At 44.7% G+C, this 26,422-nt stretch overlaps 1 protein-coding gene across 3 annotated transcripts; it reads right to left on the bottom strand.

The window, feature by feature from the left end:
• Nucleotides 1–1,109: 1,109 nt before the first annotated feature.
• On the bottom strand, nt 1,110–5,855 carry LOC123127383 (high mobility group B protein 9). Of its 3 annotated transcripts, none has more exons than XM_044547049.1 (7): nt 5,652–5,855; nt 5,177–5,408; nt 4,434–4,512; nt 3,290–3,452; nt 3,125–3,208; nt 1,857–2,239; nt 1,110–1,767 (listed from the first exon to the last, which is right to left on the bottom strand). In XM_044547049.1, the coding sequence occupies exons 2-7, from the start codon at nt 5,383–5,385 to the stop codon at nt 1,351–1,353; spliced, it is 1,335 nt and encodes a 444-aa protein (XP_044402984.1). In that variant the 5' UTR covers nt 5,386–5,408; nt 5,652–5,855; the 3' UTR covers nt 1,110–1,350. The 3 variants fall into 3 exon arrangements, with proteins under 3 accessions (XP_044402984.1, XP_044402982.1, XP_044402983.1); XM_044547047.1 differs by having other exon boundaries at nt 5,643–5,813; XM_044547048.1 differs by having other exon boundaries at nt 5,511–5,779.
• Nucleotides 5,856–26,422: the final 20,567 nt, after the last annotated feature.

The raw sequence follows: 26,422 nt of genomic DNA on the forward strand, positions 1-26,422 counted from the left end.
AAAGACGACAAAGGGCTAAGTAAAGGTAACTTTTTGTGGGGCTATTTTTGGACTTTAGGATGAACAAGAACATGAATTGAACTAGGGGTACAAGATCCTACCATGTCAAACGAAACTATGATGCCAAGATGATCAGGGGTTGCCCAATCTTAACGAAGGATTTGCTTGATCGAACGAATCAACACCACCTGAAGGGGAGGAAGGAAGCCCTCGATCCCGGCCAACAACATTGTCAGGTAATGAATAACTAGTGCAACCTGACGAGACAGGAGCAAGCTATCACATATGCAATGACAAATAACAAGTATTCGCCCAACCACACTCAAGTTTTTAATCCACACAACCACACACGAAGTTGGAAGCACGAATTGGTCACCACCTCAAGGGCTGCTGTTGTAAATGAGTGAGTTTACCCTCTCACAAGACGAGTTTACATTAGCTAACCTATGCTAAAATCAAATTGGCAAAGAGCAACCTCAAGGGTTGTTGTTGTAAATCCGTGAGTTTACCCTCTCACAAGGCAAGTTCACATTAGCTAACCTATGCTGAAATCAAATTGCCAAAGAGTGGTGGCTAAAGTGGGGGAAGAGGTATTTATACCAGAAACATCCCTCCTAGCTTAGGTGTGAAAGCAGCCTAAAAGAGGAGCTCAAATTCATGCTAACTAGCTAGGAAAGAGAGCAAACACATGGAGCATCGTGCAACAATTAATGCTCTTGACGGCTTGCACCGGAACTCTCATATCCTTCGACCCAGGACTTCAAATGACACACCATTTGTTTTTTCTAATCAGACAGGTTGATGAGACATAGTTTTTCTCCTGTTTGCAAAAGTCTATAGGCAATTTGCTTTGTCAATTGCTTTCGTCTACCCTTTTTTTTTGCTTTCATCTTGTAATGATGATAAATCCAAGTACCACCAAGTTTCCCTCTAGGTGGTTGTGCCTAAGCCTTCATCTAAGCGAGATAAAACCGTACATCCAGTTCTCTCGTGTTCATTTCCTCTGAATTCAAGTTCGTCAAGGCATGTTACAACGCGTTACGGTGATACTACAGGCCGAAACTAATGTCAGCAAGAAATCAAAATGACACAAAACCATATATCGTCCATCCAACCAATTCAACATATCAACTTTGTTCCAAACTGAAGAAAAAACCCACAGCATTTCATGCGCTAATAGAGTGTTACCCACATAAATTAGCCCGTAGCAGTCTCTACAACAATGCTGATATTTAAAAGGAATAAAAATGAGACATCGACCTGATCCTACATCCAAGGTAGTAGGCATAACCTGCCGCTCGCTTCAACTTATTACTTCCAATCTTGTACCATTAAGTCATTTTTCAATCATTATTTAGGTGCAGTGCTCTGTTTCTCATTTTTGTTGGGGTTCTCCCTCCTGCGAAGTTCAAACCGGTCGCCATCAGCAGAAGGATCAAGCAGCCCAGGCGAATCAGTGGTATCAATGCTAGGCTCACGAGATGTATCCGTGTTGAACTCTTCATCTTCAACAAGTTTTCCACCTGAATCAACACCTTCGTCACTGTTGTTGTACCTTTGATTGGACAGCAGCATATCTCCTTTACTGACCTTGCAGTCCACTTCATCAATAGTTACTTCTGTCTGGGGAAATGTCTGCTGGATAGGTGCATTGCCGATAATAGGCATAGGATTGCTCATAGGCTGGCCTGTTCTCAGTTCTTCTCTATAAGCAGCCAACTGAGACTGGTATCTCTCCTTGTCCTGTACACCTCTTTCTTGGTACACCTATTAAAAATCACAGAAGGGACATATCACATGACAAAATAGCTGATGATTTGTAGAGCTGAGATTTTAATAGATTTTTTCTATCTTACAGCTTTGTCTTCAGGGCTTAGATTGTTCCACCGTTCACCAATCATTTTACTGATCAGCCTGTCCTGGCCAGGATAATCTGGCTTTAGCTTTCTGTGCTGGTCTTGGAAAAAGAAATTATAGCCGCTCCTGTTTGGTTTGGGATGTCTGGGGTCTGTTGTACTTAGCTTCTTCCTGCGTTGCCTCCGCCTACGTCCACCCTTCGAACCAGTGTTGTTTACGGGCATAGTAGGTGCCAGAGTTGTAAGAGCAGGTTCCTCACTGTAATTATAAAGGACTGCTTTTGTGGATTTTGATCCCGTAATAACAGTTACAATGTAACCATGTTCAAACTTGCCATCAATTATTACATCCACATCAACATTATCAGAAGCCAAAGCTGGGTCTAAAACAGTTCAAGGAAAAATAAATTAGTCACATGAATATTAATATCTTTCCTCGAGTCTTAAATCACCTCCAAGTCGTTCAATTTGTTAGCTATGTTTGTCGTTCAGAAAGCTCCATATAATTTGAACACAATATATGTATGTGGCTGTTTGTACTGAACTTCTACTGAGTGATATATAGATCTAATTAATGCCAAACCAACCATGCTAAACTAGAATAAAGATTAGTGAATCATGTAAGTAACAATATCATGAACTCATGATGATACAAGGTTTTTAAAAACTAACAGAAACGTGCATACCCATCCGTATCTGATGAGTGCTACATCCAGTCCCAGTGATCGTCTCTTATTAGCTGTATATAAGCTTGCCATGTCAATTTACTCACCATCTCAATGCGTTGAATCGTATAGGCCAACTATTTAATACTCCCTCTGTTTTTATTTACTCTGCATATTAGCTTTGTCCTAAGTCCAACTTTATAATGTTTGACCGAGTTTATAGAAAACAATATGAACATTTACAATCACATGTATATTGTGAAAATATATTCAATGATGAATCTAATAGTATTGATTTATTATTGTCTAAGCTAAAAGTTTTCTATAAACTTGGTCAAAGTTTACAAAGCTAATATGCAGAGTAAATAAAAACGGAGGGAGTACACGAGAACCCACTTTTGTTAAGAGAGTCTAATCGAATAGTGAGTACAAAATTTAATGACGGATGTGTTGGATTTTGTGAAGAGATGGTATCCAGCATAAGATATGGTTTCATCCTCCTCAAACTCTATGCCACGGACAAAAATCTGAGATGGAGGGTGAAGAGATAACGCCACACTGGAGAGGGAGAGGCCTAAAGAAGATGAGTTGACTGAAACTAACCTGAAGAGGCATTGGTGGCCCTTTTTCTTTTGTCAGTGTTTTGTGTTTCAGCTCTCACTTCTATGCAAGGCAGTGATCTGGGATCTGCGGTAAAAACATGGTCTGAGTAATGGCAAGAAAGCGACAGTCAGAACTAGAACACGGAATTCTGTAGATTGCACACACCACTTTCTTGTTGATACCAGCCCTGTGCTCCAAAGAAGTAGAGCTGTTCAAAATGGTATAACAGCGACATATAGTATTTTTTCAACATAAAAGAAGCATTTGTCGCAGTCGCAGGGAAAATAAATGACGCGGTTACTTCTCTCCATCTGTTTTCTGCCTTGACCTGTGCGAGGCAGCAACACAAACAGTTATCAATCTGACCTTCTGACTTTGCATATTTACAGATGAAGTGATGACTAACAATACATTCAAAAAAACACCACAAATTTTGAAGTGTCGTGGCTTTAACTTGCTTTTCCTTGACAACAATCTCTGCTTACACAAAAATGTAGTAAAGATTCAGATACGGTATTTATACCAATCAAGTCCTAGGCAGACGCACCAAGCAAGGTCGGTTTGCAATTAGCTGAATCCAGGCTCCAGCTCAAGTGTTCATAATTCAGATTTTTTTTCTTGTAAAACATGTTCTATGCTATACAAGTTTTAGAATCACATGGTACATTAGCCAGTCCACATGTTTTAACACATTTATATCATTGATGTTTTTGAAGGATTTTTATGAAATTTACTCTTGTCTAAATGGAATTGCTTGTGGGCTACTCGTATGATGAGCACTGTTGTTTTTCCCAATAATTGGCATCTTGCATAAGTTTGAAGCATCTAAATGAAAAATGCGATAACTATATCTGGACTGCGGCAAGAGAAAGGTAGCAGTGAGAAATCATGCGTGAGAATTTCGTTACCTCATAGGATAAATTGGGAGAAAATAAGATGAAGACCTACCAATGTAATAACAATGGAATTCATATGAACTAAAATTGCATGCCCAGTTTCCGTTTCTAACGAAAATTTTAGTTAAGTGATTGCTACATGGACGCAAAGTTTGATTTATCCCTAATGTAGCAGCAATTCATGTAGGCCAAATTTTTATTTCAAGAATTTGTAGGTCAGTTATTTGTCGAGTGACATAACATGGCTAAATAATTAGCTGCAGAGTTCAGCTATTGAATGACACCTGACAATCCTAAATATTACCTTTCCGGGGTAGAACAGTTGCAGCACAATGTAACAAATATGGCCAGACAAACTACTTCCGAAAGGAACTTTAAACCACTAAACATAAGTAATTCCATTAATTTCTTGCCTTATCAATGCCACCTCGTGAGGTAACTTCCTTAAATAGTTGATGAAGATCCAGGTCTTTTCCACCAATAATTGGCACCCTTACAGTGAAAAAGAGTTAGAGATACACCAAACAAACTATGCTCAGTGATGCTAGTACAGAATTATAAGCAAAGCTGCCAAATAGGTTGGTGTCCTATGTGACAGAAATAAAAGAGGGGGGAATACCCAGAAAATGATATGAGCCGAGGTGATGCTAAATGACAGGCCCGAAAGGAACACAAGCTGGTGTGTATCAAAGACCACTTGGTAACTGGTAAAATAATTATTCTGAAGGACAATATCCAATTTGAATGAAACAATAGTCCCATATTCAGAGGCGTAGCCAGCTATCAGACAGACCAAAGCAGATAACAAAGTAGCTACATAATCGGTACCAAAAGATTTATGGCTTGAGACATGTTGGCAGATTTGGGCCACATAATATAAAGGGAGGGAGTACAGATTAGTAAACTAAACGAACGCGGGTCCAAAAAGAAAAATGCAGGCATTTGCACAATTCGTTATCAAGATTGCCGCGTCTCACCAAACCTCCCTTTCTCCCCTCCCATATTTATCTCCAACTTGAAGGAAAACAAAAATAAATGCAACAACAACAGCGATAATTAAAACATCATATAGAACAGCTCGATATTATATTGCAGGCGCATGAATGGTGAAACGGTGATGCATAGAGGGGAAGGAAGGTTGCCACCGATCCCTTACTTGAGTTTTGTGCCCATGTGCGCGTGCAGCTTCTCGAGCTCAGCCCTGAAGAGGGCGGCGTCCGCCACCACGCTTTTGTGCTCCGCCATCCGCGCCGGGTACGCCATGAACCTCCCATTTCCGCCCCCCGCTGCCCTCGCCGCGGGCACAGGCTCCTCCACCTTCTCCTTACCTTTGTCCGCCGCAGCGGCAACATCCGCAACGGACATCTCCGCCGCTGCCCTGGTATCCCCTGCGCACAAACGACCAAGCCATAATCATCATCACCATCTCCGGTCGTCTCCGCAACCCAGCCGTGCCGCCGCCACGCGCCCGTCCGCCGCGGCGCACGCACGTTAACGAACGAAAGGGAGGGCAGAGGCAGATGAGGCGGCCGCTAGCTGCATCTCCTGTTAATTTTCCGTTGGAAAGCAAACGCCTCTGCCGGCCCTGCCCACCATGTACAAGCACTATCACGCGCACTCACCTCGCATACCTTAAACTAGGACGAATATTTTGCTCCTACTTTTGCTTTAGGTTTTCGCCGGATGGATTACTGTGAGGTTAGCGATAATAAAATACCGCTATAGATCGGTAGAGAGAAAGGGCCGGGGGTTGGGCTGGTTGTTCTCCGCCATATGTGTTACCGTCAAACCAAAAGAAGATATAGATAGATAGATATGGGGAGTCCAGTAGTAATTATAGGTAGGTATATAGGAAGTTTGTTGATGTACTACCTAGATATTACCTGAGAAAATCGGCTATTTGTCACTTTCAATATCGGGCTTCGCAAAAATGCCACTCTCAACATTGGCTTCGTAAAAATGCCACCTAATTCCTGTACACTTTGATTACCATGCCATTTTTCCTTTTTCAATTACTTTCCTTTTTCTTTTCAATTTTCTGGCACCTGAAAGGACCAAAATACTCTTGTGTCTTTCTACCTTATCCAATCTGCTTGTAGTCTGCTCTATATCGGATTGCTCTGAGGCTAGCTTGTTCGTGTCGTCATGGTCGCTCGCCGCCGTACCTCGTTGATGTCCGCGCGAGCTACCCAACTCGTTGCCCTAGCTTGACCACGCCTGAGCGAGAGACTGCAAGTCACCGCCGGTGCTCGCCCATGGCTGCGCGCGCTGTGGCAACTCGCCCTCGTCACTGCAGCTCTCAGCCGGCGCTCATCCATGTCTGCACACGCCGGCGCAGTTCGCCCTCACGTCGCGGATGCTTACGCGTGCCAGTGCAGTTCGCCGTGGGTGCTTGCCCCCTTGCGGATGCTTGCGCGTGCCAACACAGCTCGCTGCGGGTGCGCACCCATGCCTCCACGCGATAGCACAACTCGCCCTCCCCTGCGTGTGTTGGCGCAGCTCGCCCCGCGACATGCCTGAGAAGTGGGTGGCGCTGAACATCAGCATCAGTGGCATGATGGCAGCAGCCGCTGGAGGAGATGGATGCGTGTCAAGTTCTGAAGATGTTGAATGCAAGCAACCTGTAAGTGACGTTTGCTGTAACCTTTAGTTGATGTTGGATTGCAACTTGGTAATTACATCAAGAATAGCATGTCATGTTTAAGTTCATGTCCAGAATCAATTGAGCGACAATACGACAAATAAATAATGCCGCAAATTTCAGTCCATAAGCTACTTGCCACAATGTCTTTTTTTGCACTTACTGTAGCTTATTCAGAGACAAGAAATGGAATTGTGACTAGAAAAAGTATGCAGACCTCAAATTTTAGTACATTGGCAAGGGAGAGACATATAGACACTTCAACCATGATTGATAGATGAATACGGAATGTGTTCACTTCTCACAAAATAAAGTGATGAGTTCACATAATAAGTTCACAGTTCAAAAAATATATGAGCTAACAGCTCAGATAAATTGGAGAAATTGATTTCACATAGAAAAAACTACTTGTGGAGTTCACAGCTGACATAATTGTAACATTAATTTCATAGAGATCATTCATTCAATTTGTAACTTCCTTTTTGGAGTCAGCTTCTTTGCTGGAGCTGCAGTAGGCATCCTCCTCTTTGGAGTAAGCTTCTTTGCTGGAGCTGCAGTGGGCATCCTCTCCGGAGTTAGCTTCTTTGCTGGAGCTCCAGTGGGCATGTTCTTTGGAGTAGATGTGGTTTGTGAAGTACCCTCTCCCAGCAAGAAAGCAAGGCAGCTGCACATATATATGTTATCACATTGAGATTAATAGTTTTCTTCTCATTTTTGCATTGTAGAACGAATAATTATTTTTCATTGTTGATTACCTTCTAGTGACCATGCCTGGGCTGTCTTGTAGTATTTGTTCTCTAGTTAGCCTTTGTGGGGTGCTAGGTTCAGCTGGCCTAGCTTTCGTAACATTCTTTCTAGGCTTCCTCTTCCTGGAATTGAACAAAAAAGTTTATTTTTGGCATGAGTTGATAATTTGAGATTTGGTTGAAAGAATAACACTTGGACACTTGTAACTAGCTTGCCTATGGCCTTTTTCACCACATTTCTTGCAAGTCACTGGGCCTCTAATCATTTTCTTGCCCTTAGCATTGGTTGGAGCGGTGCTACCATCATTGGAACCGTCATTGACACCTTTCTTCTTGTGGCCACCTTCAAGACATCCTTTGATCCTCAATTTCCTATTTCTTCCTTTATTTCTTTTCGCAAGTGGTGCCCCCACGACAATTGGCAGCTCCACTCGCGGCCACTGTGATTTATCTGTCATTGGTTCAATCTCTCTCCCATACGCAGCTATGAATCTGTCCACTGAGTAGTACTCATGCACAAATTGTTCAAGGTCTACTCTCTTATGTGAGGTCACAAAGGCCAAGACATGCTGACATGGCTTACCAGTGTGCTGCCATTCAAGGCAAGTACACGTCTTTTGATTTAGCTTCACAATATGTCTTTCACAATTCTTGCTATTGTCCCACACCTCTGCACTCCGATTAGCAGATTCCACTACTTTCAAGTGCCCCAAACCTCTAGTATTTGCTCTCAGCTGAACCATAATTGCTGGTAGTATCCGTCCAGATGGTAGTCTTTCTCCGATCCTTCTCCTCTTCCTCCACAAAAGCATGATCATCTCTCTAACCTTGTCAGCTAGTTCAACAATAGGTAAGTCCTTAATGTCTCGGATCCAATTGTTAAAAACCTCTGCTACATTATTAGTGATGTAGTCACACTTAATATCTGGATTGAAGACACACCTCATCCACTTGAGAGTATGGTACTGACTTAACCAGTTCCATACCTCACTTGATTCTTTAATAATTTTTGCCATATGGTCTATGAACACATCTTCCCTATAAGCCCTTGCTGCAGGATACATCCTTCCAAACCCATGGAACCTTTTTACAAAATTCTTCATAAGATGGTAAAAACACTCCCTTTGTTCAGCATTGGGAAACACATTCTTCACCACATTCTCTAATCCTTTGCAAGCATCTGTGCACACTGCAAGAAGTGGAGGATCTCATATTGCCTTCTTAAGTTGATTCATAAACCAAGTCCAATTGTTTTCCGTCTCAGATGCTATGAACCCAAAAGCAAGTGGATACATCCAATTGTGACCATCAACTGCTGTAGCCGAGGCTAAATGGCCATTCCACCTTCCATTCAATGCAGTAGAATCTATACTTAGATGTGGCCTACATCCTTCCAGAAAACCATCAATGCATGGTTTAAGTGCACAAAAAAACCGATGAAAGTACACATTACCATCTATTTCTAGTACTTCAATCTCCACAACACTTCCAGGTGACCTCTTGAGTACCTCAGCCTTCCATCTGTATAACATCTCAAAACTCTCTTCCCATTTACCATAAACCTCAGCGAGAGCTTTTTCTTTCCCCCTCCAAACCATGTCATATGAAATTGTGACAGAGTGTTCTTCATGCAACTTTTTCTGTAATTCTTTAGCACCCATACTGGGTGAATCTCTAAGGATACTCACAGCCTTGCTAGCAACCCAGTTCTGAGATGGTGTTATGGTCTTCACTCTGCTGCTTGAAATACAATCATGTTGATCAACTAAGACCGTGACCTGCACATATACAGTTTTAGAAGGAATGGATGTTAGATAGTAAAATAGGACAGACATACACACATACGTAATTTGTAATTAATAAATGGAGGTTAGATAGTTATTATCCATATTTCACCTTTATAGTACATTTATCATCCTGTAGGCTGCCAACAATTCTCCAAGGGCAATCTTCACTTGACTTGCAGAACCCTCTAAATCTCTTCTTATCTGACTTCTCTGTGCCTAGATCAAACTCTTCATTGATGGCAAATTGTCTTACTGCTAACCTAAATTCCTTCATTGATGGATACATAGTGCCAAGGTCCATTTTTGGCTGGTCCTTATCATATGTAATCACTACTTCATTTGGTATGGCATCACTAACAGGAATGGCAGCACCTTCATTATCGATCCCCTGCTCAACCATTCTATGACGCTTTGGTTCGTTCTTTCTTTTTTTTCTCTTCCACGTCATCCTTCAAGCCCAAAATCTCACATAGCTGATCCTCACTCACTAGTTCAATTATACCTTCATCATCATGTGTCTCTACTATTTGTAAGTTATCCCAGTCAACTTCTATGATAGGTGGTGTTGGTTTTACATTTCAAGAAGCCTCAACCAATTAATATGGATTATCAGTACTAGTATTGCTACCAAGCGCGACCTCTGAATCATGCCTACTCCAGACAATTAGGAAAACATGAACACAAGACTGAGTTAGTGATCAGATTTCTACAATGCATGTATCTAGCTCAACCTAAATTATGATATCCAATGCAAAGAATATGTGTAATCATCCTCTAGTTCCTCAACATAATTTAGTTCTTCCCTTCGTAATTAAGTTTACATTATGAACATTGCTTCTGTTGTAAATTGACAGCCTATTGTTGGAAATATGCCCTAGAGGCAATAATAAAATGATTATTATATTTCCTTGTTCATGATAATTGTCTATTATTCATGCTACAATTGTATTATCCGAAAATCGTAATACATGTGTGAATACATAGACCACAATGTGTCCCTAGTGAGCCTCTAGTTGACTAGCTCGTTGATCAACAGATAGTCATGGTTTCCTGGCTATGGACATGGGGATGTCATTGATAACGGGATCACATCATTAGGAGAATGATGTGATGGACAAGACCCAAACCTAAGCATAGCACAAAGATCGTGTAGTTCGTTGGCTGTAGCTTTTCTGAATGTCAAGTATCATTTCTTTAGACCATGAGATTGTGCAACTCCCGGATACCGTATGCGTGCCTTGGGTGTGCCAAACGTCACAACGTAACTGGGTGACTATAAAGGTACATTACAGGTATCTCCGAAAGTGTCTGTTGGGTTGGCACGAATCGAGACTGGGATTTGTCACTCCGTATGATGGAGAGGTATCTCTGGGCCCACTCGGTAATGCGTCATCATAATGAGCTCAATGTAATCAAGTGGTTGATCACGGGATCATGCATTACGGTACGAGTAAAGTGACTTGCCGGTAACGAGACTGAACAAGGTATTGGGATACCGACGATTGAGTCTCGGGCAAGTAACGTACCGATTGACAAAGGGAATTGAATACGGGATTGATTAAGTCCTCGACATCGTGGTTCATCTGATGAGATCATCGAGGAGCATGTGGGAGCCAACATGGGTATCCAGATCCCGCTGTTGGTTATTGACCGGAGAGTCGTCTCGGACATGTCTGCTTGTCTCCCGAACCCGTAGGGTCTGCACACTTAAGGTTCGGTGACGCTAGGGTTGTAGAGATATGAGTATGCAGTAATCCAAAAGTTGTTCGGAGTCCCGGATGAGATCCTGGACGTCATGAGGAGTTCCGGAATGGTCCGGAGGTGAAGAATTATATATAGGAAGTGTAGTTTCGGCCATCGGGAAAGATTCGGGGTCACCGGTATTGTACCGGGACCACCGGATGGGTCCCGGGGGTCCACCGGGTGGGGCCACCCATCCCGGAGGGCCCCATGGGCTGAAGTGGGGAGGGGAACCAGCCCATAGTGGGCTGGTGCGCCCCCCCTTGGGCCCTCCTGCGCCTAGGGTTGGAAACCCTAGGGTGGGGGCGCCTCCACTTGCCTTGGGGGGCACTCCACCCCCCTTGGCCGCCGCCCCCTTGGGAGATCCCATCTCCAGGGCCGGCGCCCCCCCAGGGGGCCTATATAAAGGAGGGGGGAGGGAGGGAAGCAGAACCCCCAGCCTTGGCGCCTCCCTCTCCCCTGCTACACCTCTCCCTCTCGCAGAAGCTCGGCGAAGCCCTGCTGCGATCACTGCTGCATCCACCACCACGCCATCGTGTTGCTGGATCTTCATCAACCTCTCCTTCCCCCTTGCTAGATCAAGAAGGAGGAGACGTCATCCGCTCCGTACGTGTGTTGAACGCGGAGGTGCAGTCCGTTCGGCACTTGGTCATCGATGATTTGGATCACAGCGAGTACGACTCCATCATCCCCGTTCTCTGAACGCTTCCGCTCGTGATCTACAAGGGTATGTAGATGCACTCCTCTCTCCCTCGTTGCTAGATGACTCCATAGATTGATCTTGGTGATGCGTAGAAAATTTTAAAATTCTGCTACGTTCCCTAGCAGTGGTATCAGAGCTAGGTCTATGCGTAGTTACTATGCACGAGTAGAACACAAAGTAGTTGTGGGCGTCGATATTGTCAATTTGCTTGCCGTTACTAGTCTTATCTTGATTCGGCGGCATCGTGGGATGAAGCGGCCCGGATCAACCTTACACGTACGCTTACATGAGACCGGTTCCACCGACTAACAAGCACTAGTTGCATAAGGTGGCTGGCGGGTGTCTGTCTCTCCCACTTTAGTCGGATCGGATTCGATGAACAAGGTCCTTATGAAGGGTAAATAGAAATTGGGAATTCACGTTGTGGTTTTGGCGTAGGTAAGAAACGTTCTTGCTAGAAACCTATAGCAGCCACGTAAAAACTTGCAACAACAATTAGAGGACGTCTAACTTGTTTTTGCAGCAAGTGTTTTGTGATGTGATATGGCCAAAGGTTGTGATGAATGATGAATGATATATGTGATGTATGAGATTGATCATGTTCTTGTAATAGGAATCACGACTTGCATGTCGATGAGTATGACAACTGGCAGGAGCCATAGGAGTTGTCTTTATTTATTTATGATCTGCGTGTCAACATAAACGTCATGTAATTACTTTACTTTATTGCTAAAGCATTAGCCATAGTAGTAGAAGTAATAGATGACGAGACAACTTCAAGAAGACACGATGATGGAGATCATGGTGTCATGCCGGTGACAACGTTGATCATGGAGCCCCGAAGATGGAGATCAAAGGAGCAAATGATATTGGCCATATCATGTCACTGTTTGATTGCATGTGATGTTTATCATGTTCTACATCTTATTTGCTTAGAAAGACGGTAGCTTAAATAAGATGATCCCTTGAAATAATTTCAAGAAAGTGTTCCCCCTAACTGTGCACCGTTGTGAAGGTTCGTTGTTTCGAAGCACCACGTGATGATCGGGTGTGATAGATTCTAACATTCAAATACAACGGGTGTAAGCCAGATTTACACACACGATACACTTAGGTTGACTTGATGAGCCTAGCATGTACAGACATGGCCTCGGAACACAGAAGACCGAAAGGTCGAGCATGAGTCGTATAGAAGATACGATCAACATGAAGATGTTCACCGATGTTGACTAGTCCGTCTCACGTGATGATCAGACACGGCCTAGTTAACTCAAATCATGTTATACTTAGATGACTAGAGGGATGTCTATCTGAGTGGGAGTTCATTGAATAATTTGATTAGATGAACTCAATTATCATGAACTTAGTCTAAAATATTTACAATATGTCTTGTAGATCAAATGGCCCATGTTGTCCTCAACTTCAACGCGTTCCTAGAGAAAACCAAGCTGAAAGATGATGGCAGCAACTATACGGACTGGGTCCGGAACCTGAGGATCATCCTCATAGCTGCCAAGAAAGATTATGTCCTAGAAGCACCGCTAGGTGACGCACCCATCCCAGAGAACCAAGACATTATGAATGCTTGGCAGCAGCGTGCTGATGATTACTCCCTCGTTCAGTGCGGCATGCTTTACAGCTTAGAACCAGGGCTCCAAAAGCGTTTTGAGAAACATGGAGCATATGAGATGTTCGAAGAGCTGAAAATGGTTTTTCAAGCTCATGCCCGGGTCGAGAGATATGAAGTATCCGACAAGTTCTTCAGCTGTAAAATGGAGGAAAATAGTTCTGTCAGTGAGCACATACTCACAATGTCTGGGTTACATAACCGCTTGACTCAGCTGGGAGTTAATCTCCCAGATGACGCGGTCATTGATAGAATCTCCAGTTGCTTCCACCGAGCTATAAGAGCTTTGTGATGAACTTCAATATGCAGGGGATGGAAAAGACCATTCCTGAGGTATATTCAATGTTGAAATCAGCGGAGGTAGAAATCAAAAAGGAACATCAAGTGTTGATGGTGAATAAAACCACTAAGTTCAAGAAAGGCAAGGGTAAGAAGAACTTCAAGAAGGACGACAAGGGAGTTGCCGCGCCCGGTAAGCAAGTTGCTAGGAAGAAGCCAAAGAATGGACCCAAGCCCGAGACTAAGTGCTTTTATTGCAAGGGAAGTGGTCACTGGAAGCGGAACTGCCCCAAATACTTAGCGGACAAGAAGGCCGGCAACACGGAAGGTATATGTGATATACATGTAATTGATGTGTACCTTACCAGTACTCGTAGTAGCTCCTGGGTATTTGATACCGGTGTGGTTGCTCACATTTGTAACTCAAAGCAGGAGCTGCGGAATAAGCGGAGACTGGCGAAGGACGAGGTGATGATGCGCGTCGGGAATGGTTCCAAGGTCAATGTGATCGCCGTCGGCACGCTACCTCTACATTTACCTATGGGATTAGTTTTAAACCTCAATAATTGTTATTTAGTGCCAGCTTTGAGCATGAGCATTGTATCAGGATCTCGTTTAATACGAGATGGCTACTCATTTAAATCCGAGAATAATGGTTGTTCTATTTATATGAGAGATATGTTTTATGGTCATGCTCCGATGGTGAATGGTTTATTCTTATTGAATCTCGAGCGTAATGCTACACATATTCATAGTGTGAATACCAAAAGATGTAAGGTTGATAATGATAGTCCCACATACTTGTGGCACTGCCGCCTTGGTCACATATGTGTCAAATGCATGAAGAAGCTCCATGCAGATGGACTTTTAGAGTCTCTTGATTACGAATCATTTGACACGTGCGAACCATGCCTCATGGGTAAGATGACCAAGACTCCGTTCTCAGGAACAATGGAGCGAGCAACCAACTTATTGGAAATCATACATACAGATGTGTGCGGTCCAATGAGTGTTGAGGCTCGCAGTGGTTATCATTATGTTCTCACCCTCACTGATGACTTGAGTAGATATGGGTATGTCTACTTGATGAAACACAAGTCTGAGACCTTTGAAAAGTTCAAGGAATTTCAGAGTGAGGTTGAGAATCAACATGACAGGAAAATCAAGTTCTTGCAATCAGATCGTGGGGGAGAATACTTGAGTCACGAATTTGGCACACACTTAAGAAAATGTGGAATAGTTTCACAACTCACGCCGCCTGGAACACCTCAGCGTAATGGTGTGTCCGAACGTCGTAATCGCACTCTATTGGATATGGTGCGATCTATGATGTCTCTTACCGATTTACCGCTATCATTTTGGGGCTATGCTTTAGAGACTGCCGCATTCACTTTAAATAGGGCTCCGTCGAAATCCGTTGAGACGACACCGTATGAATTATGGTTTGGGAAGAAACCTAAGCTGTCGTTTCTAAAAGTTTGGGGATGCGATGCTTATGTCAAGAAACTTCAACCTGAAAAGCTCGAACCCAAGTCGGAAAAATGCGTCTTCATAGGATACCCTAAAGAAACTATTGGGTATACCTTCTACCTCAGATCCGAAGGCAAGATCTTTGTTGCCAAGAATGGATCCTTTCTAGAGAAAGAGTTTCTCTCGAAAGAAGTAAGTGGGAGGAAAGTAGAACTTGATGAAGTATTACCTCTTGAACCGGAAAGTGGCGCAACACAGGAAAATGTTCCTGAGGTGCCTGCACCGACTAGAGAGGAAGTTAATGATGATGATCATGAAACGTCAGATCAAGTTGCTACTGAACTTCGTAGGTCCACAAGGACACGTTCCGCACCAGAGTGGTACGGCAACCCTGTCTTGGAAATCATGTTGTTAGACAACGGTGAACCTTCGAACTATGAAGAAGCGATGGCGGGCCCAGATTCTGACAAATGGCTAGAAGCCATGAAATCCGAGATAGGATCCATGTATGAAAACGAAGTATGGACTTTGACTGACTTGCCCAATGATCAGCGAGCCATAGAAAATAAATGGATCTTTAAGAAGAAGACAGACGCGGATGGTAATGTGACCATCTATAAAGCTCGGCTTGTCGCTAAGGGTTATCGACAAGTTCAAGGGGTTGACTACGATGAGACTTTCTCACCTGTAGCGAAGCTGAATTCCGTCCGAATCATGTTAGCAATTGCCGCATTCTATGATTATGAAATATGGCAAATGGATGTCAAAACGACATTCCTTAATGGTTTCCTTAAGGAAGAATTGTATATGATGCAGCCGGAAGGTTTTGTCGATCCTAAGAATGCTGACAAGGTGTGCAAGCTCCAACGCTCAATTTATGGGCTGGTGCAAGCATCTCGGAGTTGGAACATTCGCTTTGATGAGATGATCAAAGCATTTGGGTTTATGCAGACTTATGGAGAAGCCTGCATTTACAAGAAAGTGAGTGGAGCTCTGTAGCATTTCTCATATTGTATGTGGATGACATACTGTTGATGGGAAATGATATAGAATTCTTGGAAAGCATAAAGGCCTACTTGAACAAGTGTTTTTCAATGAAGGACCTTGGAGAAGCTGCTTATATATTAGGCATCAAGATCTATAGAGATAGATCGAGACGCCTCATTGGTCTTTCACAGAGTACGTACCTTGACAAGATATTGAAGAAGTTCAAAATGGATCAGTCAAAGAAGGGGTTCTTGCCTGTATTGCAAGGTATGAGATTGAGCACGGCAGGAGATAGAGAAAAGATGAGTATCGTCCCCTATGCCTCAGCCATAGGGTCTATCATGTATCCTATGCTGTGTACCAGACCTGATGTAAACCTTGCCGTAAGTTTGGTAGGAAGGTACCAAAGTAATCCCGGCATGGAACACTGGACAGCGGTCAAGAATATCCTAAAGTACCTGAAAAGGACTAAGGAAATGTTTCTCGTTTATGGAGGTGACGAAGAGCTTGTCATAAAGGGTTACGTCGATGCTAGCTTCGACACAGATCTGGATGACTCTAAGTCACAAACCGGATACATGTATATTTTGAATGGTGGGGCAGTAAGCTGGTGCAGTTGCAAGCAAAGCGTGGTGGCGGGATCTACATGTGAAGCGGAGTACATGGCAGCCTCGGAGGCAGCACAAGAAGCAATCTGGGTGAAGGAGTTCATCACCGACCTAGAAGTCATACCCAATGCATCGGGGCCGATGACTCTCTTCTTTGACAACACTGGAGCTATTGCCCTTGCCAAGGAGCCCAGGTTTCACAGGAAGACTAGGCATATCAAGCGTCGCTTCAACTCCATTCGTGAAAGTGTTCAAAATGGAGACATAGAAATTTGTAAAGTACATATGGACCTGAATGTAGCCGATCCGTTGACTAAACCTCTCCCTAGAGCAAAACATGATCAACACCAGAATTCCATGGGTGTTCGATTCATCACAATGTAACTGGATGATTGACTCTAGTGCAAGTGGGAGACTGTTGGAAATATGCCCTAGAGGCAATAATAAAATGATTATTATATTTCCTTGTTCATGATAATTGTCTATTATTCATGCTATAATTGTATTATCTGGAAATCATAATACATGTGTGAATACATAGACCACAATGTGTCCCTAGTGAGCCTCTAGTTGACTAGCTCGTTGATCAACAGATAGTCATGGTTTCCTGGCTATGGACATGGGGATGTCATTGATAACGGGATCACATCATTAGGAGAATGATGTGATGGACAAGACCCAAACCTAAGCATAGCACAAAGATCGCGTAGTTCGTTGGCTGTAGCTTTTCTGAATTTCAAGTATCATTTCCTTAGACCATGAGATTGTGCAACTCCCGGATACCGTATGAGTGCCTTGGGTGTGCCAAACGTCACAACGTAACTGGGTGACTATAAAGGTACATTACAGGTATCTCCGAAAGTGTCTGTTGGGTTGGCACGAATTGAGACTGGGATTTGTCACTCCGTATGACGGAAAGGTATCTCTGGGCCCACTCGGTAATGCATCATCATAATGAGCTCAATGTAATCAAGTGGTTGATCACGGGATCATGCATTACGGTATGAGTAAAGTGACTTGCCGGTAACGAGACTGAACAAGGTATTGGGATATCGATGATCGAGTCTCGGGCAAGTAACGTACCGATTGACAAAGGGAATTGAATACGGGATTGATTAAGTCCTCGACATCGTGGTTCATCCGATGAGATCATCGAGGAGCATGTGGGAGACAACATGGGTATCCAGATCCCGCTGTTGGTTATTGACCGAAGAGTCGTCTCGGTCATGTCTGCTTGTCTCCCGAACCCGTAGGGTCTACACACTTAAGGTTCGGTGACGCTAGGGTTGTAGAGATATGAGTATGCAGTAATCCGAAAGTTGTTCGGAGTCCCGAATGAGATCCTAGACGTCACGAGGAGTTCTGGAATGGTCCAGAGGTGAAGAATTATATATAGGAAGTGTAGTTTCGGCCATCAGGAAAGATTCGGGGTCACCGGTATTGTACCGGGACCATCGGATGGGTCCCGGGGGTCCACCGGGTGGGGCCACCCATCCCGGAGGACCCCATGGGCTGAAGTGGGGAGGGGAACCAGCCCATAGTTGGCTGGTGCGCCCCCCCTTGGGCCCCCCTGCGCCTAGGGTTGGAAACCCTAGGGTAGGGGCGCCTCCACTTGCCTTGGGGGGCACTCCACCCCCCTTGGCCGCCGCCCCCTTGGGAGATCCCATCTCCAGGGCCGGCGCCCCCCCAGGGGGCCTATATAAAGGAGGGGGGAGGGAGGGCAGCAGCACCCCAAGCCTTGGCGCCTCCCTCTCCCCTGCTACACCTCTTCCTCTCGCAGAAGCTCGGCGAAGCCCTGCTGCGATCACTTCTGCATCCACCACCACGCCGTCGTGCTGCTGGATCTTCGTCAACCTCTCCTCCCCCCTTGCCAGATCAAGAAGGAGGAGACGTCATCCGCTCCGTACGTGTGTTGAATGCGGAGGTGCCGTCTGTTCGGCACTTGGTCATCGGTGATTTGGATCACGGCGAGTACGACTCCATCATCCCCGTTCTCTGAACGCTTCCGCTCGTGATCTACAAGGGTATGTAGATGCACTCCTCTCTCCCTCGTTGCTAGATGACTCCATAGATTGATCTTGGTGATGCGTAATTTTAAAATTCTGCTACGTTCCCCAGCACCTATCACTGCCACCAGGATAACAATGAAAAAAATAACTATGTTTAATTAATGCTTACATTATGAGTGCTACTTCTGTTGTAAATTCTTCTCAATAAGATGGTATATCATCATTCTGATTTATACATCAATGGTTATCAACAGGTAATAGATGAGGGATGATGACACTGCTGCCCACAGATTCCATACGTCACATGAGGAGCTTTGTTGAACTAGAATCAAATGAACAAACCAAGGGAAAGGTAAAACATAATACCATCCAGAAAGATTGGGTTCCATGTCGCCACTGCGGTACTGGGTGACGGGCAGCACGCGACGCCAAGGAGATTGGCGGCACGCGACGCCGAGGAGATTGGCGGCACATGATGTTGAGGCAATCAGCGGCGTTGCGACGTCCAGGAGATGGGGGCGACGTCCAGCGATTGACCCAAGAAGTCCTGGCGACCAGGGATGCGACAAACACGGTATTCACGGCGGGCAGCACGCACTCGTCCGCTTCAAGTGCTGATCTGATGCCAAAGTACGTGAAGATAGCATTAGGGGTACTTTGGTCCTTTCAGGTGCCAGAAAATTGAAAAGAAAAAGAAAAGTAATTGAAAAGGGAAAAATGGCATGGTAATCAAAGTGTACAGGAACTAGGTGGCATTTTTACAAAGCCAATGTTGAGAGTGGCAGTTCTGCGAAGCCCGGTATTGAAAGTGGCAAATATCCGATTTTCTCATATTACCTAGATATAGAACTGCCATTTTTTACACCTAGTTGAATGTTGTACGTTACCCCGATAAAAAAGATTTAGAGGCATAATGTTTAGGCCAGTGCTTGGCGTCGGTCAACCGGCATGGGCGCCTGATTGGTGATCCTCATAGCCGCCCGATCTGGTTTTCAACATCGTAAGATTTGAGTTGTCCTCCTCCCGCATCTCTCCCAACTCTCCCCTCCCCCTCCCCCCATAGTTCATCATCACATGTCCCTTATTTTAACCCTAGCTTGTCCGTTGTGTGCTGTTGACGGGTGATTGTCCAGATCGGAGTTACGATGTTGCTCCTAGATTGTTCAGCCAGGGGTTAAATGTAACGCCCCAGACACACCCGCCGGTGGTCGTTACTCCTGGCGAGATCTAGACTGGCCCCGTAGATCAATACTAGTCTTTTCTACACACTTTGTCCTCACTCCTACACATCCAGGAGCAACTTCCCGGTCGGTCACCCATCCTGAAATTACTCCAAGCTGAGCACTCTTAACTTTGGAGTTTTTTTTGAATGGGCTCCCGAAAAAGAAGAAAATCCTTATTGATATGAGTAGTCTATCATCCCTAATAAGTCAGGCTATCACATACACCCCACTCAGAGGAATCGACGTCCTTGTCGGGCCACATGAACGTTCCCTCTTGGCACATACGTCTGTGCATCTAGTCTGGTACATGTGCCATGTCGTGTGCCACGACGGGTCACAAATGTCATGAACAACATGACCGCACACCTGTCCGCAAACATCCGTGTAACCACGAGGGTCGGCTCTGATACCAACTTGTAACATCCCAGACACACCCGCCGATGGTCGTTACTCCTGTAGGGATCTAGACTGGCCCCATAGATCAATACTAGTCTTTTATGCACACTTTGTCCTCACTCGTGTGCGCCGGGAGTCAGGCTATCACACACCCCCACAGATCAATACCAATAAGTCGGGCTATCACATACACCCCCACTCAGAGGAACCGACGTCCTCATCGGGCCACATGAACGTTCCCTCTTGGCACATACGTCTATGCATCTAGTCCTGTACATGTGCCAAGAGGGTACATGTGCCAAGAGGGAAGGAAAGGGGACTCGAAGAAGATCCGGACATATTCGTGGAGCTCATCGACAAGACGTTTTATCAGTTAAGCCGTGACGGTGCCTTGGTGGCCATCACCACCGATTACCCTGGACTACTCCCTGCATCGCATGTAAGTAAAACCGGAGTCCCAACTTCCGAGAAGGATCCCCTTTTTCGCACTTCACCCACCGCACACGTATGGTGTTTTGCAGGGAAGGCCCTCGGGATGCCATGCCGAACCTGCAGTGCCTCACCAATAAGGGGCACCGAAACCGGGTAGGCTTAAAAGGAAGGCGGTCAGGACTAAGATGTCGTCGCAGAGGTATGAAAAAGAACCCTGCTCCATGGTTATTGTCTTTAAAGTATAATAACATCCGTGGTTAAAACCAGGAAAAACGCTCGCCGGACCGTATCCGGAGGGCCTGCCGGACATGCCTCCACCAGCTGGGCTCCCGAGCCGGACTTGGAGGCAGATGCTAACGTGGGGACAACGCTGGATATTCCTCCTACCGAGGATGCAGATAGGCTATCTGCCACAAATTCCGAAGTGGAGAGTGCCATGAAGCACAGGCGTCGTCGGGCCATACTCTGCGACCCCGGTTTTTCTGAAGAGGCGTTTGATGCCTTCAACTCAGGGGACGCATACATCCGTGCTGCTCAAAATGGTCTTGCCATAGCCACGAAACAGTATGTAAAGGATATACAGGTAAGAAAATCTGATAATTATATATATATACCAATAGCCCCTGAGACTTGAAACAGTTGGCACAACTGATTTAAGGATCATTATTTGCATAGGTTCTTACTGAGAAGAATACCCAGTTGTCTCAAGAGCTGGAGGAGTGCAAAGCCCAGCTATGGGCCGCAGTTGCCAAAATGGAGGAGTCCCAGAAGGCCCCATCTGGTAACACTTGTTCCTATCGAAAAGAACGAAATGTACCAATTAATATTTGGCTTGCATGCTAATCTAATCAATAGATTCTGCAGATGATCTTGAAGTGAATCCGGAGGAGCAACATGCTCAATGACAGCTGAAGGCTGGCGAGCGCGTGCTTACACAAGTAAGGCAGGAGAAAAACGATCTCCAAGATGCCAATACCCGGGTGGATATTGAACTGAAAGATGTTCGGGCCCAACTGGCTGACTCTATAAAGGAGAATAAAAGGCTTCGACGCGGCATTTTCGGTAAGTGCTTGAGCAAACTCCTATAGAGTTTGGCGAAGAAACCATCTAACAGAGCTATATCTGTAGGTATGCTGACGGGCCGTCCCGGAGAGGAGATGCCCGGGTCTGCGGGAGATCTTCTGCCAGAGCTCTCACAACTGCACAAATAAGTTCAGCGGGTGATGCAGGACCTTGCCCAGGCCTTGTGGCCGTCCGCCTCCCTGCTAAGAGGCATGGGAGAGCTTGTAGAGATACTTCCGATTATGGAAGATATCTGCCTGCTGACAAGGTGCAAGGGAAGCCTGGGCCATGGTGAAGACTCGATATACCAAGGCTGACCCGAACCATATGGCCGAGGTCGGACCTGTAGGGCCTGACGGGAAAGAGATCCCTGTTAGCTTGGTGTGCGACCAGGTGAAATTAGCCGCAAAGTATTCCCAACAGGATTGTAGGCTAGACAACCTGTTGGATGGTATAGAGGAAGAATTTAGTCAGTCTAAGTGACTGTGTACTTCGAGTGACATATATTGTCCCTAGCCGGATTGTAAATCACTTGTCATGGCGGACCTTTTCGCTTCGACCTCCGGACCCGACAGTCCGGAGTGTATCCAAATACCCGTTCAGTTATGTAAAAACCAGGGTACGTGCGGAAACCAGGCGTAGGGGTCATAAGTGCTTGAACAGACAAGTAACCAACTAGTTATGTTATATTACATGGATAGTAAGAAACATCTTCCAGGGAGAATAGTTTTGCTAAGGGTTCCTTTCCCTGGGTACGCATGCATTAATGTGCATGTCCGAACCGCGACAAGAGATGCGGGATATAAACATCTGGGGGTATGTATTCTAATAAGTAAAAAAGTCATCCTTTGTTCGCCGACCGAATATTCCCTTAAGAACGCTAGCTTTCGGCTTCACCCAGTTTGAGGTACACGAACGGTTGACCCGGCAGTAACAATCACAGAGGTGCTCCCCTTATGCCCTAGCCGAATTAACGGGAACGTAGGGCATAAACACAAGAGCCAGGCAACTTAGCTTGGCCAAAACTTAAGTCATATCGATGCATATAATGCCAAAGAAAAGGTGCATGTGTAAAAATAACACATGTGCGGCAGGCATAGAGCACAAATCATGATTATATTAAGCTTCTGTATAAGAAGCCCCCAGGTATAATGAGCGCGCTCAGCGCGTACAAATTATGCAGTCAAGACACATATTAACCTTTGAAGGCCGCGAAGGAAAGGAAAAAAGACAGAAAAATATAGGTAATGAATATATAAAAAATTGAAGGAGGTAAGGAGATGAACACAGAGTCCGGCGCTAGGCGTAGAACCTTCGGAGCCTGGCCGCATTCCATGGGTTTGGCTCGAGTCGATTGTCCGATGCATCCCGCAGACGGTACGCTCCACCGGTCAAAACTTTGTCAATAACAAAAGGACCTTCCCATTTGGGTTTGAGCTTGTCCTTTTTCTTCTCTGGTAGGCATAGAACGAGTTCGCCGACATTATAAGTTTTGGCCCATACTTCTCTGCTTTGATATCGTCGAGCCTATTGTTGATAGAATGCGGATCGGGCTTTTTCCACATCACGCTCCTCCTCCAGGGCATCCAAACTGTCCCGCCGATCTAGCTCGGCTTCTTTCTCTTTGTACATGCGCACGTGAGGTGAGTCATGAATGATGTCGCAGGGCAGTACCGCCTCTGCGCCATACACCATAAAGAAAGGTGTGTATCCGGTAGTGCGATTTGGCGTGGTCCGCAGCCCCATAGTACAGATTCGAGCTCCTCGACCCAGTGCGTATTTGATTCCTTCAAGGACCACAATAGTCTGGGTTTAATGCCGCTCATTATAAGACCATTTGCTCGTTCGACTTGACTATTAGTTTGAGGGTGATAGACGGATGCATAATCGAGCTTAATGCCCATTTTGCTGCACCAAGTTTTTACCTCATCGGCTATAAAGTTTGAGCCGTTATCGGTGATGATACTGTGGGGAATACCATAGTGGTGTACAACCCCGGATATGAAATCTATCACTAGTGCGGATTCGGCCATTTTAACTGTTTTGGACTCTATCCATTTGGTGAATTTATCCACCATGACCAATAGGTACTTTTTCTTATGGCTTCCTCCTTTAAGGGGTCCGACCATATCAAGCCCCTGATGTCTACTACACAACCTTCTTCTTGTAGACGTTGTTGGTCCTCCAAGTGCAGAGGTTTGTAGGACAGTAGCAAATTTCCCTCAAGTAGATGACCTAAGTTTTATCAATCCGTAGGAGGCGTAGGATGAATATGGTCTCTCTCAAGCAACCCTACAACCAAATAACAAAAGAGTCTCTTGTGTCCCCAACACACCCAATACAATGGTAAATTGTATAGGTGCACTAGTTCGGCGAAGAGATGGTGATACAAGTGGTATATGGATAGTAGATAAAGGTTTTTGTAATCTGAAAATATAAAAACAGCAAGGTAACCAATGATAAAAGTGAGCATGAACGGTATTGCAATGTGTTGAAACAAGGCCTAGGGTTCATACTTTCTCTACTGCAAGTTCCCTCAACAATAATAACATAATTGGATCACATAACTATCCCTCAACATGCAACAAAGAGTCACTCCAAAGTCACTAATAGCGGAGAGCAAACAAAGAGATTATGGTAGGGTATGAGACCACCTCAAAGTTATTCTTTCCAATCAATCCGATGGGCTATTCCTATAAGTGTCACAAACAACCCTAGAGTTCGTACTAGAATAACACCTTAAGACACAAATCAACCAAAACCCTAATGTCACCTAGATACTCCAATGTCACCTCAGGTATCCGTGGGTATGATTATACGATATGCATCACACAATCTCAGATTCATCTATTCAACCAACACATAGAACCTCAAAGAGTGCCCCAAAGTTCCTACCAGAGAATCACGACGAAAACGTGTGCCAACCCCTTTGCATAGGTTCATGGGCGGAACCCGCAAGTTGATCACCAAAACATACATCAAGTGAATCACGTGGTATCCCATTGTCACCACAGATACGCACGGCAAGACATACATCAAGTGTTCTCAAATCTTTAAAGACTCAATCCGATAATATAACTTCAAAGGGGAAACTCAATCCATTACAAGAGAGTAGAGAGGGGGGGAGAAAACATCATAAGATCCAACTATAATAGCAAAGCTCGCGATACATCAAGATCGTATCACCTCAAGAACACGAGAGAGAGAGAGATCAAACACATAGCTACTGGTAGATACACTCATCCCCGAGGGAGATCTACTCCCTCCTCGTCATGGAGAGCACCGGGATAATGAACATGGCCACCGGAGAGGGCTTCCCCCTCCGGCAGGGTGCCGGAACGGGTCTAGCTTGGCTTTCAGTGGCTACGGAGGCTTCTGGCGGCGGAACTCCCAATCTGTTGTGCTCCCGAATGTTTTTAGGGTATATGGAGATATATAGGCGGAAGAAGTACGTCAGGGGGCCACGAGGGGCCCATGAGGGTGGAGGGCGCGCCCCCTACCTCATGGCCTCCTCGAAGCTTCCTTGACATAGACTCCAAGTCTCCCGGGCTTCTTCTGATCCAAAAATAAGTTCCGTGAAGTTTCAGGTCAATTGGACTCCGTTTGGTTTTCCTTTTCTGCGATATTCTAAAACAAGGTAAAAACAGAAACTGGCACTGGGCTCTGGGTTAATAGGTTAGTCCCAAAAATTATATAAAAGTGTATAATAAAGCCCTTAAACATCCAAAACAGTAGATAATATAGCATGGAGCAATCAAAAAATATAGATAAGTTGGAGACGTATCAGCATCCCCAAGCTTAATTCTTGCTCGTCCTCGAGTAGGTAAATGATAAAAACAAAATTTTTGATGCGGAGTGCTACTTGGCATAATTTCAATGTAATTCTTCTTAATTGTGGTATGAATATTCAGATCTGAAAGATTCAAGATAAAAGTTCATATTGACATAAAAATAATAATACTTCAAGCATACTAACTAAGCAATCATGTCTTCTCAAAATAACATGGCCAAAGAAAGTTCATCCCTACAAAATCATTTAGTTTAGTCATGCTCCATTTTCGTCCACAAGAATGCTCTCATCATGCACAACCCCGATGACAAGCCAAGGAATTGTTTCATACCTTAGTAATCTCGAACCTATAAACTTTCACGCAATACATGAGCGCGAGCCATGGACATAGCACTATGGGTGGAATAGAATATAATGAGGGGGTTATGTGGAGAAGACAAAAAGGGAGAAAGTCTAACATCGACGCGGCTAATCAATGGGCTAGGGAGATGCCCATCAATTGATGTCAATGCAAGGAGTAGGGATTGCCATGCAATGGACGCACTAGATCTATAAATGTATGAAAGCTCAACAAAAGAAACTAAGTGGGTGTGCATCCAACTTGCTTGCTCAAGAAGACCTAGGTCACTTGAGGAGGCCCATTGTTGGAATATACAAGCCAAGTTCTATAGTGAAAATTCGCACTAGTATATGAAAGTGACAAAACAAAAGACTCTCTATCATGAAGATTATGGTGCTACTTTGAAGCACAAGTGTGGCAAAGGATAGTAACATTGTCCCTTCTCTCTTTTTCTCTCATTTTATTTTTTTGGGCCTTCTCTTTTTTATGGCCTTTCTCTTTTTTAGGCCTTCTCTTTTTTATGGCATTTCTCTTTTTTTTCTCACTTGGGACAATGCTCTAG

Source organism: Triticum aestivum, chromosome 6A (assembly GCF_018294505.1).
Source record: "Triticum aestivum cultivar Chinese Spring chromosome 6A, IWGSC CS RefSeq v2.1, whole genome shotgun sequence".
In the NCBI taxonomy this organism is placed as follows: Eukaryota; Viridiplantae; Streptophyta; class Magnoliopsida; order Poales; family Poaceae; genus Triticum; species Triticum aestivum.